The sequence below is a fragment of the Diceros bicornis genome, chromosome 8 (assembly GCF_020826845.1).
Source record: "Diceros bicornis minor isolate mBicDic1 chromosome 8, mDicBic1.mat.cur, whole genome shotgun sequence".
NCBI lineage: Eukaryota > Metazoa > Chordata > Mammalia > Perissodactyla > Rhinocerotidae > Diceros > Diceros bicornis.
The window spans coordinates 77,755,602-77,773,602 of record NC_080747.1 but is presented as its reverse complement, the minus strand read 5'-3'; the positions used below and the strand labels follow the sequence as shown (position 1 = coordinate 77,773,602).

The window sequence follows — 18,001 nt, the reverse complement described above, 5'->3', positions numbered from 1 at the left end:
CCAGGCACTTTATATATGTTAATTTATTCAATTCAACAATCCTATTATATAAGTACTATTTTTTACCCCCATTTGACAGCTGAAGAATCTGGGGCACAGTTAAGCAACTGTCCAAATATACAGAGCTGGTAAATTACAAAGCCAGGATTCACACCCAGGCATGTGCTCCAGAGCCTGCACTTGTAATAACTACACTAAATAGAATGTAGAATATTGTCCACTAAAAATATAATCTTAAAATGGTAGTTGGGAGAAAATATAAACCCTAAAGAGTCATTGTAAAAAAAAAAATCAATAAGAAATACAATATCAGTATATTAGCTTTGGTAATAAAATACAAAATAAAAATTACTATTTGATTACTTTAAATCTTAAGATAAAATCATTAAGAAAACTATATCTAAAGTATCCCGGTTTGGATCCCGGGCGCGCACTGACACACCGTTTCTCCGGCCATGCTGAGGCCGCATCCCACATACAGCAACTAGAAGGATGTGCAACTATAACATACAACTATCTACTGGGGCTTTGGGAAAAAAAAAAAAAGAGGAGGATTCTCAATAGATGTTAGCTCTGAGCAGGTCTTCCTCAGCAAAAAGAGGAGGATTAGCATGGATGTTAGCTCAGGGCTGATCTTCCTCAGAAAAAAATAAAAAATAAAAATAAAAATAGACACATTTTAAAACCTTTTTCAGCTCAACATATCTGATCTAGAATAAACATCCTAACACTCACTTGTCTTGGAGGCCGACTCTAATAAAAGTGTTACCAGCCTAATTTGTAAACAACTCCTGAATGTGTATGCAACATTTCTTTATTAAAGTAGAAAAGGTCATAACATCACAAGGAAATGAAAACAGAAGCCAGCTGGGAAACAAGCTGCTTCTTACGGTGATAATAAAAACATTTAAAAGAACACAAAATAGAAAAATGTAACCAGTGCGCAAATAACAATGAAAAAATAATAATGTGTGTTCTAACTATAAATAACTTTTCAAAACAAACATGTATTAAAATGAGTACTTTAATTCCAAGTAGCCAACTTGGAAGGTTATACGGTTATTGCTTTGCTTAAAAATTTGGGGGAGGGGCCAGCCCCATAGCGTAGCGGTTAAGTGCGCGCGCTCTGCTGCTGGCGGCCCGGGTTTGGAGCCCGGGCGCACACCAATGCACCACTTGTCAGGCCATGCTGTGGCGGTGTCCCATATAAAGTGGAGGAAGATGGGCACAGATGTTAGCTCAGGGCCAGTCTTCCTCAGCAAAAAGAGGAGGATTGGCATGGATGTTAGCTCAGGGCTGATCTTCCTCACAAAAAAAAAAAAATTGGGGGATTATTCCCCTGAAATTTCTATCAAAACCAATCTCAAAACACACCCACTTGTAGATATGGTAAGATCACAATAACAGTAACCCACTCTCTTAGCTCAGCTCTGATCCAGAGGAGTCAGAATCCCTCTCAAGTCTCCAGGAGTTGTCCCACCATCGTCCCCACTCTTACCCTCCTCACCACCTTGAAGCTCCTTCTCTCATTCTGGCACTAGACGTACCTGCCTCCCTCGTCTCACTCCGCTTTCTTCCTTGCTCACTGCAACCCTGCCACACTGGCCTCTCTCTATTCCTTGAACACACCAGGCTCTTTCCCGTCACAAGGCCTTTGCAAGTACTGCTCACTATGCCTCCAATGCTGTTCTCCTTTCTCTTCCCACAACTGGCTTATTCTTCAGTCACTGTTGCCTCCTCAGTCAGAAGAAGCTGTCTTGCTGCCCAGTTTAAAGTAAAACCCTTACCCTAGACACCCATCTTCATTCCCCGCTTATTCCTCAGCACATCACCTTATTAAATCACACTGCTTATTTATTTATATACTTGTGAGTATGTAAGGTCCATAACACTAAGGATTTTGTTTTGTTTATCCCTGTATTTTTAGTGCCTAGACCAGTACTGAGCACATAGTAGGTGCTCAGTAATGATACTGAATAAATGACTCCATGCCCAGATGGAGGTATAGCAAATTCTGTCTGCTGCTGCTACTTCTGTGTCTCCTCCACCTATTCTACAGATCCCGGTCTAGAAGTCCCCTGCTATCCTGACATAGGCTGTATGGTCAACACACATGTCACCGTGGTCTTTTCCTGGCTCTGATTACATATATGTCCTCTCCTACTTTCAAGCTCCTTCCTATATTCCATATCATGTTCTATGTGCCTTTCTGTCAGAAAATAGAGAACCACCCTCTGTACCCAAGGCCTAATACATAGTAAGAGATCACTAAATATGGGCTGACTAACACCTTCTCCTTTCAGGGCTCTGGCATGAGTCAATCAGAAGAAGGGCAGTGCCAGACGACGATATCAAGAGGATATACCCTGCTTTACCAAGAATTTACCCACCTCTCCTAAAAGATAATCAATAATAATATTAAAATCTCCAAGGATTAAGCTTGAATACACGTCAATTATCTGTTTCCTAAATTCCTTCCCATGAGGTTCCTTGATCTTTCACGCAAACAGCGCACACGTGCACGTGCACATACACAAACACCTGCCCCACTCAGGCTCTCCTAACCTCCATATGTGTCCAGACAAGCCTGAGTTTGCCCAGGTACAAAGCATAGGCCAGTCTTAGTTTTCTTTCTCTTTTTAAACAAAAGACATACATATTATAAAAACTTCAAATCATACAAAATTGTACAGAGAAAACTCAAAGTTCCATCAAGCCCATTGCGCAGAGCAGCTTCTAAACCCTGCGCTATCTGGTCACACAAAAATTAGTTTCCTTAATTAATAACTATACATCTGCATTGGTCTTAACGTATCTGAGATGGTAGGTTCAGTTCTGGGAGCCATACATAATAAGACATTTAAAAACTGAACTACTTTTAAAGGCAAATGCTTTTTGCTTTCAAATGTAAAAAGAGGCAAACTATCATGAGAGAAACAATTGAAGAAACGGGTAAGACTCAAAGGCAACTATAATAGTCACCAATTTACAGTCCGTAATGTGAGAAGAGGTTATCCTTTGTTGTGCATGACACTAAAGGACAGAAGTAAAACTGTTGGGTCAAATATACAGAAAACAAATTCTGGCTGACACACAGGAAAACTCTGTACCTTGGAAGGCAGGGGGCTATTACCCAATGCAACCTCTGGGGCATTTCCTAGAAACGTAAACCCTGACTAGGACCAAAAACAAAGAAAAACAAAATGTTTCATCAGTGAATTCTAACTATCAATCACATATATTAACAAAACAAATCTAGAAAAAACTTGATTGCAATTGCAACCCAGCTTTCCATTTGTCCTCTATTATCACTACGACCATCAGTCAATAGCTACTCAATACAGACTGGGAATTTCTAATAAGATCTTGAGTAAATAAGACCAAGAGTGTAGGTTTTTTCCAGTGAGAGAAGTTCATGATTTAACAAAGTGTATGACCTATTTATATGCACTTAAACTGTCAAATCTAATATGGAGACCAAAAATTTGAACTGATCTCTGGCCCATGGCCTTACAAGGACTGTAACTAGTTCTTTTTAATTTAAATGTTACCACTTTAGCTTAATAATGAGGAGCAAAACAAAACCTGGTACAGCCAAAGACTTTGGTAAATTTAACATTATTAAATGTCATAGTATTAAAATATTATAAGTAGTATGCCAAGCTAAAGTCCTCTAAATCTTTTGTCACAAAGATATGGCATCATAAACAGAACTAAAGCCTGATATCATATACTACTAAAATTGCCATTATTTCCAAAAATTATTTGACCTATGGTGACGGAACTCTGAAAAATCAGAAGACTAGTCACTAGAGAAGAGGAGATCTGCCACATTATTCAGTCAGTGGCAGTTCCATTGTAACTTAGCCTTAATCTTTTTGCTGAAATGATCTAAGTAACAAAAGCTCCATAATAAAATTTTTTTTCACAGAAAGCAAAGCTACATATAGTTCCCAAACATTAGTGTACAAAATGGAACTCAAATGGTACACAAGAAATATCTAGAAAGCATGTAAGAATCCCTAAATATCGTGAATTCAAAGTCTGGGGCAAGGTGTTAGAATCTACATTTTTAAAATCTCATTCATGATTTTGATGATTAGTTTGGAAACCTGTCATATTTCTTCCTAATAATCTCAGTTAGTCCCATCTTTAGAAGTCTTTGATTCTACAGTATGACTTCTCTCTAAGATACACACACACAAAACTTGGCTGTCAGCAGTGAAAGCTGCCATCTATTCCCAGAAAATAGAGTATACTAGTTAAAAGCATTATTACTACTCAGGTTAACTGGTTTCAAATCCTAAACCTAACCAATTACTAGCTGCGTAACACTGGGCATGTTATTTAACTTCTCTGTCCCTCAGTTTCTTCATCTATAGCCTTTTTTTTTTTTTAATAATTTTATTTATTTATTTATTTTTCCCCCAAAGCCCCACTAGATAGTTGTACATCATAGCTGCACATCCTTCTAGTTGCTGTATGTGGGACGCGGCCTCAGCATGGCCGGAGAAGCGGTGCGTTGGTGCGCGCCCAGGATCCGAGCCCGGGCCGCCAGCAGCGGAGCGCGCGCACTTAACCGCTAAGCCACAGGGCCAGCCCAGTTTCTTCATCTATAAATCAGAGATTTAAAATCATACTTCCTCAGAGGCTTGTCATGAGGATTAAATAATCAAACATGTGCAAAACATCCAGAACACAGAGTAGAAAAGAACAAGGGCTCAATAAATGCCAACGGATTTTCATTATCATTATTATTATTTAATACAGAAAGAGAGGAGACCCAAGTGAGCTGGAGCACTCAGACATTTCAAAGAGCACCTGGTATATGAATGTGCCTTAAAGGATGGGTAGGGCTTTAGGGAAAAGAAGAAAAAAAGTAGTGTGCATAAAGAATAAAGAGACCAAGGACTTCAGGGTTCAAAATAGGTATTTTGGACCATAAACTCTGTTGTATTAAGTGGGCCCATTTACCTACAGCCCGAATGGCAGACGAGGAGTTAAGCAATAATTCAATAGATAATGAGAAGCGCTTACAATTCTTAAATAGGACAGTAATGTATTAAATGTAGGATTTTAGAATTCTTGCTTGGGCAAGGTGCCAGCCTGAGGATGAGGAACGAATCTAAGAAGAGATAAGCCACTGATGAAGTTTGGAAACACCTAAGTCTGCTAAAATATCAAAGTATCACTCTGAGAATAAGATACCAACTAACTAGAATCTTCCAGAATGGATAGAGGTACATATAAACAAAAATGCCCAGTATAAAAAGATCAAAAGAACCATTTGTAGAATATCTGCAAGTTAGTAGCATAGAGATACTTCAAGAGAATGTCCAAAATCATAAAAATTACATGTGTAATAATGCTTGTTCTCCAGAACATCTCTAAGGGTCCCTAGTGAAAGGACAAAGAGTATGTTTTCTAAAGCCCTGTTCTCTAGTACCATTTTTCAAGAAGAAAAATACTTTCAGAACATACCCACAATCTCCTCTGGTTAGCATTATACAACCTTACTAAATTTTTTAATTTTAGCATTTCTAAAAGTTAATATCTCAGAAATCATTTGAGAAATACAAGGTTAATAATTGGATCCTCAATGGAACTGAATCACATTTAAATCCCTGATGGAATCAATGGTAAATGGCATTTAATTGTTAATGTCATTAAAATAACCACTTCCTCTTTTGGTAAATCAAAATTACATAAGACAATTATCACGAAGAATAGTGGCCATTAAATCAATTATTAAATCATTAAATCAAATCTGGATCCTAAGAAAAAATGTTTAACAAGTCACAGAATTCAAATCACAAATGGTGTAAATTCTTATCTAGTTCCAAACTCTTCTCATCATATTTAAAAACTTAAAGAAACACATTAAAGGGAAATTCCTCCTTCCCTCATCTTTAAGCACATAAAAATACAAACATCCCTGTTATCCTTACTCTTTTTGTCACCACGGTGACCAACAACACATACACTCTACTGCTTACACCCAGGTAAAACGAAGAAATATATTGCGCCACACACACATTAGTATGCCTTCACAACGCCAGACTCATTGTGCTGTGGAACACTTCATAAACCTTTGTGACTTCACTGAAGCTCCACTGGCTAATAACAGTTGGTGATGAAAACACACTGAGGCTCCCAACAGTGAATTTTACTATGTCTTAGGACCGTGTCGAACACCTCATTATGGTCAGTCTCCTTGTCACATCAATTAAAGGGAGCTAGAGAAGAGTGGGATTCAAATCCTACAATGTTATCAGGCTACTGGAGAAACTCCAAAGATAACAACCTTGATCTATTAAATGTGATTTGCTTAATTTTTCACAAAGTCTATGACAGGGCACTACGCCAAAAACTGTTCCATAAAAAACAAAAAAATCCTTCATCATGTAATTGGAAGTAATATGTTAACATAGAGAGTAAATCCATTTAGAAATAGGAAACAAATGATAGAGATAACTGTTAATCAAAGCTCTGGATGAAAAAATTCAAAGAATAGCATCCCCAGAAATTAATGGCATCATTTAAAGAAGGGCATCACATTTTTATTTCATATGTTCTCATGCAAAATGGAAAACAATGAACCACTTAAAAACAGAGAATCCTCAGCAGACTACTTGTCATTAAGCCCTGTAAAAAGGAGAAAGGTGGAAATAGGCCCATCTGATTGGAAAAGATCAAAGTCTGCTGAAACGTGTGCTAGCACAGGAATGAGGAAACTGCATTCTCATATTGCGGGTAGGAGTGTCTCTATAGTGATACTTTGGCAATATCAATCAAAATTACAAACGCATACAACCCTTTGACTCAGCAATTCCATTTCTAGGAATTTATCTGACAGGCTCATATATACGCAAAATATATATATGTGCAAAAATTACAGTGCAGTGTCAATAAAAGAAAAAGACTAGAAACAACCTAATTGTCCATCAATAGGAACTGATGAAATAAATTATGATAAATCCAAACAAAATACAGGTGTACAAAAAGAATGAAGATATATTTACTGATTTGGGGTTAAGTGAAAAAAGTATACTTTTAAGGATACCATTTGTGTTGAAAAGGGGGGTGGTGAGGATATATATGTATTTACATATATCTGTATATTTTTTCTCTGGAAGTACACACAAGAAATTGCTAACACTGGTTGCTTCCAGGAAGAAAAATGAATGCAGAGCAATAGGAGACTCTTGCCTCTAAACCTTATTGCATCTTTTGAATTCCAAACCATATGAATGTCTTACAAAAAGAAAAGCATAAATTAACCAAACTTTAAAAGGTTAAGATTTCTTGAGTGCCAAATATGACCCAGTAAATAACTGTTCCCCTTGTGGCCTTTTTAAAATTGCCTCTTTCTTTTCTCCTTCCCTCTAACTTTTTCTTTTTCATTCCCTCCTGTCCACCTTCCCAGTTCATTTCACCCTCTCCATTTAGGCCTCTCGGTGACATCAGCTGCAACTGCTCAGCCCTGCTAGGAGTACTAACCGCCAAAGAGGTCGATGAACTTTGTTCCAGAAATTGTGACACAAAATGGGCGACAACATCAGCTGTAAAAGAAATCTGAGTATTTACAGAAGGGTAGATAACACCACTTATGCAACACGAAAAAAAAAAATAGGTGAAGGAAGATGGGGGAAGCAATTATGAGATTTGAGAGACTCAGTTTTAACAATCTTATAAAAAATTCTTCCAAACCTAACTTTAAACACTCATTCAATTTTCTCCTCTCTGTCCATTCATAAATATTTTATTACCTAAAAAAAAAAATCTTAATAAAAACAGAGTATCTGTGCTAGAAAAGAGATTTTCCTACTCTGTAATTTAAAAACCAAACCTGCATTCCCAACAAGGCAATCAGTGGCTCTGCTCCTAGAATACCCACATTAGGGGTCACCATGGTCGCTGCTCTTTGGTTGCTTAAACTAATATTTTCTCTTTTCATTCCAGTTATTATGTCACTTATTTGCAAATGTATACATATATTAATATTTCACATGCTAGGGTCTTGTTTTGTTAAGTTTTTATTATATACTCAATATTTCTACATCTTGAAAATTTACATCAAGGCCTAGAGTCTCACCTACTAAAGCTGAAACATAATTATCCCTTATAAGACACCAAAGATACAACCTCTCTGTTTGTCCAAGAAATGTTTGCTTCTAGATTAACTAACTCATAACAGATTTCTCCTCCATGCAGTCATAACCGGGGGAAAAAGCCACGACTGGTCCTGTGGTCCATGGGAATCTGAGCAAGAACTATTGCAAACAGGATGGTGGGACAAAGACAACTGGTTAACTGTATCTGCACACTGCAGCCTGACCAACAACTCTCATAAAGACAAGCTCTTTACTCTGAAAGTTCTCAAAAATAATTGAAAATAAGTCCACAGGCTTCAGTATTCTCAGTTTAATTAGGTCAATATTATACCTAATTCATGAGCAGGTGGATAGGTTGTATGAAAATCTCCTTAGGTCTAAAGTGCTATTCTTACTTCACCCAATCTCAGCAATATTATTTCCTCCATCAGATACAAAAGTCCTGCATACCAGTAAAAGTCCTCTTATTTTAATAAATAACTTTCCAAAATGCCCAGCATTCATTAAAATCTAAATTAGCAAGACCCTTTTTTCTAAACTCTTAATTTGCAATAAAACATACTGATAAGACTTTCATTTCTTTACAAATAACAGACCAGAAAAATATCTTCAGAATTATCTTGAGATTCTTGACCCTTGTGACCACAAGTTATAGAAAACTGCCACATAGAAAAAACAGGTCTCTGAGCCCCCCACAAAAGGTAATTAATATTTTAAAAGTAGACAGTGAACATACATGTGAAATATACATTATATAGTTACACGAACAAAATTATTAACTTTCTAACTTGGCATAATGACAGGGTAGTTGGGAGGGAATGTAAACGAAAATACTCAACAGCTTAAAATTAACAATGGGCCCATTTATTCAAGGTAGGATGGTTCTCCCATTTCAGTTTGAGAGGACTGAAAGTCTCTTTCTATCCTCCTCTAGGAGGAAAACTCTGCAGCTGGCCTGTCTGGAGAATCACTCAACTATATTCACAGCTTCACTGAGTCAAGCAATGGCAAAAAAAGTCTTCATCTTCACTTGGCACTGAAAACCAACACAGAAAAATCTTGACTTGGAGATGTTCAAATTTCATCCTTCAAGGACCAGTTCAATTAATTTCTCCTGTAGGAAGCCAACCCCCACAAATACAAAAGCTCTATGCCCACTGAAACTGAGAAACCATTATCTCTATCTTTGTCATTTCATCAAATATTGTCCTGTGACAGGTCTTATGACACTGTCTCTAGTACTGTACTTATTCTTTCTCCCCAACCTTTGTATTCCACAATACTTTGTAAACCTCTTCAATGGCTTCTGGGAAGTATTCCTTTTAACTGCTGAATGCATGAATTCACATCAAAGTGTTCCACAGTTCTGTCTTTCTCTGTTCTCTCTCATATTCCCAAACAGGGCTCCAAACTCCAGGAAATAGTATATTTCTGATTTTCAAATCCAACTAAAATCTTGTTTGAGCTGGTAACAACTGATCCTCCCTAACGCTTGAGAATCAAAGTCATTATTATTTACGTATTAAATCATCTGACTTCCTTCTTATCTACTAAAGAAAGGTCAGAGATGTGCTTACGGAGAATCAGATTACCTTCAGGAAATCCAAATAGTGACATTTAAGAAAAAAACTCTAACATCATACATCAGAAAATAACACACAGCAGAGTATTTAGGATGCTGTACTTAAAAGATGTGATTCACAAAAATATTATCCTTCTTGTAACGCCATCATGAGGAACATCAACTTGCCAAAATATGGCCTTGAATTGTGCAACAAGTCTCCTATTTCTTCTTATAAAATATACTGGCAAAGACCAACAAACCCACACTGCTACAACGAAACCCATCCCCACATTCCATGGCTTCAAGGCAGTTCCATAAATACAGGGTCATAAAAAGACAGTCTGCGGACTCCTGTAGCCAGCACTCCATTTTAAGGATAGGAAATTACAGACGACATGTGATCAGGTAGTTGCAGCAATCTGAGGATCTTTTTAAAAGTTTGCAGGAATTACCAATCTTATCTTAGGAATCCACCTATTAAAAAAGTATGCAAACATACAATATAGGTAATGAACAAATGTGAGTGAAATGTTAAAATTTTATAGTTTATATGCTTTAAGATACAGTCATATTCAGCATATTCATATGCTAATAAGAAAAATCTCAAGAAAACAGAATGTTCAAAGCCCAGCCAATGACTTATTTATCCCAAATACATTTGCTATCACAGAGTTCTAATGTTATAAGGGAACATAAATAGTCCTTTGGAGTTCAACATAATAATACCTGACCAGAGGAAAAACTGAATATTTTTGAACTCTTAAATATAAAGATGCAGGTTCCTAGCTAAGCACACAACAAGCTGTGTTTTTCTTTTCTTTTTCAATTCCAACAGACTGTAAGTAAAAAAATATAACTGCTATATTTCCTGCAATTATGAGGGACTTGATATTTCAAGTCTCTAAATAATTTTTTCTTTTTAATTTTATAATTTTATTGCAAAAGATAACTGAGAGAATACTACGTGCCAGACCTTGCTAAGAATTTCATATACATTATTAAAATAAGAGAATCACTAAATTATATGTTTTAACACATATTTTCAGGTTTTAATTGCTTCTTGATACTATTAGTTAAATAATCTGGTGACTACTGAAATATCACAATAATTTTACATAATTAAGGCAGAATAAATAGAACTAGAGAATTAATTAAGACGAGGTATAACATTAATAATCTTACTATACCAACATAAAATAGTTATTAGGCACACATCTTTATTAGGCAATGTTACTAGCCATGTTTAAACTGAACCACACAAGGGGTTAAAAATAACTACAATGAAAGGCCAACAGCCTAGCCACAGTTGAGCCAACATTCCCTTCTCTCCTCCCCCTCCCCTTCCCATCCTCTCCAGTCCAGAATGAACTGCACGCCCCACTGCACAAGGCCCAAAAAGGTCACAGGAGACAGCAGAGACTTTTGTAAGAGAACAGAAATAACTCAGCAGCTTTGTTACCATAGTCTCTTTTAATCAGTATGTTCAAAATCCTTTAATTAGCACTCTGTCTACACAAGGAAAGCATTTCTTCTGCGCCGGGGAGGGCACACATGTATGTACACAGTGTTCTGTTGTATCAGCATCACAACATGGAGCTAGCGCCTCAAACTGTCTGCCAGGAAACTGAAGCACAGAAAACTTTTTTAAGGGCATGACACCACAAAATTTACATATGTCATTTGCATTTTGATTACCAAACAACAGTGACCATTAAGTTTGTTTCATTCAGGTGTCAATTTGTTTCTGGGCTTTTATTTTTTTAGCAAAAGTGTACGTATTTTAAACTAAACAATAACTTTCTTTAGTCCATTATCATAAAGTAGGATATTCAGACATTATAAAATAACGTTAACAGAACATAAAAACAGACAACATTCAAATATTGTTCTTTTCTTCATAATAGATCTTCAGTAGGAGGAAAAAAAACACTTCCTCGCTCAAACAGGAATAAATCACAAGACACATTTTCACATGGATGCTCTACATTTAAAATTTCATCCAACCACAAAAAATCTTAAAACTTGCAGGCTGGATTACATATACGGGTTTCCTTGTAAAATCTGATTAACTGGAATCAAGACAAAAATTAGTGATAAATTAAAGATAACTATTTAAAAATACAAAGCCAAGAAACAAAGAAAACTTCATTAGTAAACTGGGATTTGCAGTATTCACAGAGATATGTGTTACAAATTTATTTTCAATTTTTCAAAATCAAGTTGGATACATATACTGTAAGAAGCAGTGTATGTATAAATATATATTTTCACATATACAATTAAACAAAATGATAACCTTCTAAATATCTGATTAGAAAAATAATCTACCCAAATTTAAAAGTTTATTATCAGGGAGGCAGCATAGCATAAGGGCTTGAAAGCCAGCTCTTCCAATCAGCCATGTAAGCTCACAGCACAGTTCCATACAATGGAAATAATACCACTATATCGCAGGTTGGCAGGAGAATTAAGAGAAATGATACATACAAAGCACTTGGCAAAAATCCAAAAGTTTGCTGCTAAGGCTGTTGGGGGGGAAGGGGTATTGATATTTTCCTGCATTGCACAAAAGTGTAAATTGGCACAACCTATCAAAATTATATATATATATAAAATCAGGTATATATGGTATCCACTACAGCACTATTTGTAGCACCAATACTGGAAACAAATATAAATGCCCTTCGGGCCGGCCCCGTGGCTTAGCGGTTAAGTGCGCGCTCCGCTGCTGGCGGCCCGGGTTCGGATCCCAGGCGCGCACCGACGCACCACTTCTCCGGCCATGCTGAGGCCGCGTCCCACATACAGCAACTAGAAGGATGTGCAGCTATGACATACAACTATCTACTGGGGCTTTGGGGGGGGAATAAATAAATAAAATCTTTAAATGCCCTTCAATAGAGGATTGGTTAAATAAATGTTACTTCCCTACAAGAGAATTCTATACAGTTATCAAACAAACAAAAAAAACTCTTTATATATTAACAGGGCAAGTTCTCCACGGTAAATTGTTGAGAAAAAACAAGGTGTGGAACAGTGTGTATAATATGCTACCATATAAGTAAAACGAAAGTAGATACTCATATTTATTTTAATAAACAAAAAAACACCCTCTGGAAAGTTACACAAGTAATTAATAGCAATAATTACCTACTGGTGATGAAAGTGAAAGTGCCTGACACACCGTCAAGCCTCAATAAACGAAAGCTGTAATTACTCCCCTCATCAGTATCATCATCTCATGAAAACAGATCCTTAAAATATATACACAGAATACATTCAAACTAAATCCATAATGAGGTAAACAGCCAAATCTCAATTACTCATGGGCTGACTATCTAGTTGGAGGTACAAGCCCTTCAATTCCTCTTCAAACAGTAAAGTGGCCAGCTATCGCCTTCACCAGAGAGTAAGCTGAGGAAATAACACCAAAAACAGTCATTTTATTCAATACTGGTCAACAGTTTTTAATAAACATCTTTTGGAGTTGAAAGGGACCATGAAAATTCCATCGTGAAACCTTCTAATATTACATACGAAGATATTAAAGTCCAGAGAATTCCCCAAATAGTGGCAGTTCAAAGATTTGGAGTCTGCTCTCTAGTTAAACGCTTTCCACTTTATTATTAATAAGATGGGGGGAAATTGAAAATAAGCTTAACTGAAATCAATTATCCTTGCTAAATTCCCTCCCCACACCTTCCTTTATTATAGATAACTAAGTTTGCTGAGATCAAATCCCATAAGCAATTGTAATAAGTAGAGTACAGGTCATCCAAAGAATTCAACAACTCAGCACTGAGGTTTCCAATATTAAGCACTGAATGAACATCTGTAACAAAATCTGTAAAGTTTGCTTACACTAGAGATTGTCAGAGGCATGTTGAAATCCTTGCCACCTTGCAGCCGGAAACCCCAAGGAGCCGGGCCAACCAAGGACACGGTGTAGTTGCTCATGGTTCTAACGGCTCAAAGTCCAAACCCAGAAAATGATAGAGACTGTGAAAGAAAATTAGATGGTTAACAAAAATGTTTATTTGAAACTCTATTACATATCTAAATGTATTTAATATAAACCCGACTAGATAATGTTCAGTATTTTGTTTTGGGGAGATGACAGGATATACAGGATAAGCACATATTAAGTTCTCATTTCAGTCTAAGAAAAGGAATCTATGAGCTAACATACAATTTCTAAATTCATGCCAATTTCCATAGTCTAAAAATTCCACAACAGAATTATATTTCTAGACACTTGATCAGTTTTACAACTTGCTACAGTACAATTTGTGGCTTCTGGCATACAAACTTTAACTCAAAGCACCTTACAACACTTCGTTATATATATAAAAAAGAACAAGATTTTATTTCAGGTTTAATTCAAAATGATTTTCCCTTCCCTCTACCTCATGCATTCTTTTGCCTATAGTTGGCAAGAGTCCTTCAATTTCACTCACTTAAATTCTAAGTTACTCTAACATATGAAAAGGACTGCACATTCATAGACTTTCATTCATCCTCTCCAAATACTACATTCTTTAATAGAAGTTGTTTTTAAATGCACAAAACTATTCCCTCTGATCATAAATTACAATTTATATTTCCTCTTAGGGGGACATGGCATTTTCCACACTGAAGGTAATACTGACTTTTCCTCCGACAGGCAATGGCAGGCAATACTCTAGCAAGGTGAGACTTCAGTCAGAACCTGCTTTTGGCTGTATACAGACACTTCATCAGGCAAAAGAGGGTGAGGACTGACCACATGGTGAATGAGCGTGACCAAAGGTGGTAGGAATAGAGGTTAATCTGAACGCAGGAAAGGGAACTGGAGCTTCAGACAAGAACCAGCGCTTCAGTGCTTTCTTCTGTGTTTTGCTGTAAGTGTGCTCATAATGACTCACATGGTAGTCCTTTTATATAATAAAAAAACTAAAGAAAAAAAGTATGACTCAAGAGTTTGGTATTGGTTGTTATGGTGGCTACATGAGGATGGGAGAAATTGGTAGGAATGGAGATTTTCTAAAATATAATACTAAGAAACATACTATTTCCCTCCTTAAAAATACTTGAAATATAACAGATGTATAATTTAATAAATTTAAAACCACATTTTTTCTAAAAAAGCTGTTTAAAATACACTTCCTTGGAAAATCTGCACTGTTCAAGCAAATCATCACCTTTTAATATCTGTCTTAAAATATTTTTCCATTTTTTTAACCCATTCAAAATTTCTATCCCATCACACCAAACCAATAGTGGCAGTGTAGTTATTCGAACCATTGGGTATACTGAAAGCAAACAGATTTCATCTTCTCATAAGGGGAAAAGGAGGCAAAACTTTTAAATAAGTCTAGTACTTAAAGAAAGTTAAATCAGCAAAAATCTGCACTGCATCTACCTAGAAACTAAAGGAGCTTTTCCACTGGCATGGTAGTACCCTAAGCGACCAGGCAATAAGACATTATTTCAGTACTGATGGAATAGGCACCAAGCACTAAAAAGACCCAAAGCCCAAGCCAGAAGTCCAACTGTTAGATATACGTGACAGACGAATAGTAGGGAGGCAATGAGGAGCCACACACAATTTAACCGCTTTCCTGCTAAAAAAGGGAAGATTTTCATAGAAAGAGCAGAGAAAGTGTTTTGATTTGGGCACACAATACAAATCAGAAGCATGTGAAACAAACAGACTTCACAGGCAGCCTGCCTCCCCCTTCTTTTTTAATCTTTAACTTTTGTCAAGAGAAGAATGTGAAGTTAGGCTCAACTTCCTCTGGCCCCATTTTTCCCTACAAGAAAATGTATTTAATCATGTATCAACCCACATTTCATGCAACTTCCCTTTACTTGGGAGTTCCCTTCCAGATTTCTCCCATTTGTTATTAAAATTTCTAGCACTGACAAGGTCACAGCCACACTACAGAACCAGTGTCATTTCATTTCTAGTATTGTCAGTGTCGTTTTATTTCTAGTATTCTCCCTCTGCTACCTTCACGTGCCTTAAAATATTCCGATCCTTAAGCAATGGTAACATTATTGGCCTTTTCCAGGTCTCCTCCATCTGGTTATTAGTGCCCAAACTCTTCCTAAAATACCAAGCAGGCAGGAAATAGTGAGCAGCCTATTGTGCTTTCAAACACATGGAAAATGTTGGAACTTCTGTCTAGTTCTGGACTGTCTTTTAGGGAAACTCTAAACAAAGTCTTTTCCCACACTTCTGTCCCAGTTTCTCCGGTGGGCGGCAAGGGGGAAAGGGGAACCGCTCAGAGTGACAAGAAGGGCCTGAAAGGAAAGCGCAGTATCCTGAGCTTCTCTTTTCCCCGACTGAGAGAGAACCGAGGCAGAGCTGAGGAACGAAAAGCCACAGCAAAGGATGAAAGCAGCCGCCGAGACAGCTTCCCAGCAGAGGTGCACGCCTAGCCCTGTTTGCCAAATAAGGCTCCCGAGCGGCTGTTTCCGCGGCAGGCGGGTCCCGACGGCCTCACGGGTCAGGAGGGCGGACTCCGGATAGGATCCGGCGAGCACACCCTAGACCTGCCCTGGCCAGCGCAGCCACGAATCTTCTTTCAAGCTCTGCCCTGTCGAGACGCCCTTCCTTTTCCCACTTATTCTCAAACGCACGAAGGCACCGTCTTAGAAAAGCCCCATCAAGGATGCAAGGATTAATAAATCTGGCAGGCACGACAGATGTGTTTTTTAAACGAGCTTTATTTCGGGACGCAGGGACGTTTTCCCCAAACAGGTTACACAATCGTAAATATTTGGGAGGAAACACACGCTTCTCAGTAGCGTGAGAGCAAACAAAAAATAACACGCCTTTCCCGCTCGGCCCCGCTTCCTCCCCACACCCCGAGAGATGCGCGCAGGACGTGGTGGCCCCGGCCGCCAGCCGCGGGTCGAGCGGGGGTGCCCAGCAGCCCTCCGCGTCCCTGCCTCCGCCGCGCTCACCCCGCCGGCCCGGACTCGGGGACTTCCAGGGCCGCCCTCCGGCCTCGCGCCCACTCCCGCACCGCCCTGTCCGGCGCGCTCCTCTTCCCACGCCGCCCTCCCACCTCCGCCGCTCGGCCCCAGACGGCACCTGAAGGGCAGCCCTCGCGCGAGGCGCGCCCCCTCCTCCTTCCCAGCTGGGCTGCCCTCCGCCCGCTCGGCGCAGGGCCATCGCTTCTTTCCCTCGTCCCCTAGAGGCATCAGAAACGCGCATCCCGCCGGCCGGCCACTCACCTCGGTCCGGCGCGGCGCTGCCTCCGCCTCAGACGAGCGCTGACAAGTGACTCGCGCTGCGTGCGCCGGCCCCACGGCCCGCGGGAACTTCCGCCTCCTGGCTGTCTCCGGCCCCGCCCCCGGGCCGGGCACGCCCCCTCCGCCACGGCCACGCCCCCGGGCCGGGCAAGGTTGGCCAGCGCGGGCAGGGTAGGCTGCCGGGGATCCTGGCCCGCGGGCTTGCTGCGGCGAGCTGAAGCCGCCGCGGAAAAACAATTGCGCTACCGAGTTTCGGTGGAAGCACTCTTAGGGGATTTCGAGCAGTACCTGGCAAAGGTCTGCTGCGCGTGTGTGCTTTGCAGTGGACGCATTTCTGTCTCCAGAAGCTTTGAATTGGCAAGCAGTTGGTCTAGCTAAAAATAGAAGGGGGCTTTGGATAAATGCCTGTCTGCAAGTTCAGCGGCTGCTGCCTGGTTTTTGAGAGAGCTTATTTACGTCCCCTGAGAAGTGCAGACCCTGAAGTTTGCTTGTCAGGAAGGTGAAAATCGCTAACCCTAACGTCTGGAAGGTAAATCTTGTTATCGCACCAGAAGGCAGTGATAGAGAGCAGCGGCCAGAAGTGGTTCAACCACTGTACAACCTCAGGTTATTTTTCTAAGTCCAAGTCAATAGCCTACTTCCCAGTTTCTATAAAGTTGCTTAATTTGGCCAGTGGAATTTGTTCATAAGCAAACTTGAATAATATTCAGTGAACATACGGAAAGTATCTGGTTGACTTTTTAAAACTGTTATTTGGCTAACAAAATGTGAAAAGGACGATTCTCAACCGAGGGCCGTGTAATGCAAGGCTGAACTTCATGGGGTCCATGAATCCCGTAGAGGGGCAAACAAAATTCTAGAAGAAAAGGTCCAAAATGCCTCTGTCCAAAGTAGTGGCCACTATGCGGCTATTGAACATTTGAAATATGGCTAGTGCAAATGGGGCACTGAATTTTTTGTTTTATATAATTTTTATTAATTTAAATTTAAAAAGTGAAACAGGGTAACATGTTTCAGTTACACAATTTTACTGTTTGGGTAAGACTACATTTCACTTTACCATTGAAAGTTTAGTGCCCAA

At 39.0% G+C, this 18,001-nt stretch overlaps 1 protein-coding gene across 6 annotated transcripts in view; it reads right to left on the bottom strand.

Annotated features, from left to right (window-relative positions):
• Positions 1-16,976, bottom strand: part of PDLIM5 (PDZ and LIM domain 5) — a 213,282-nt gene extending 196,306 nt beyond the window's left edge. For all 6 annotated transcript variants that reach the window (XM_058547520.1, XM_058547521.1, XM_058547524.1 and 3 more), the window contains exons 1-2: positions 16,903-16,976; positions 13,540-13,677 (exon numbers count right to left, since the gene is read on the bottom strand). In XM_058547520.1, coding sequence (XP_058403503.1) covers positions 13,540-13,635 — 96 coding nt within the window. In that variant the 5' untranslated portion in view covers positions 13,636-13,677; positions 16,903-16,976. The remainder of the gene's footprint in view (positions 1-13,539; positions 13,678-16,902) is intronic.
• Positions 16,977-18,001: the final 1,025 nt, after the last annotated feature.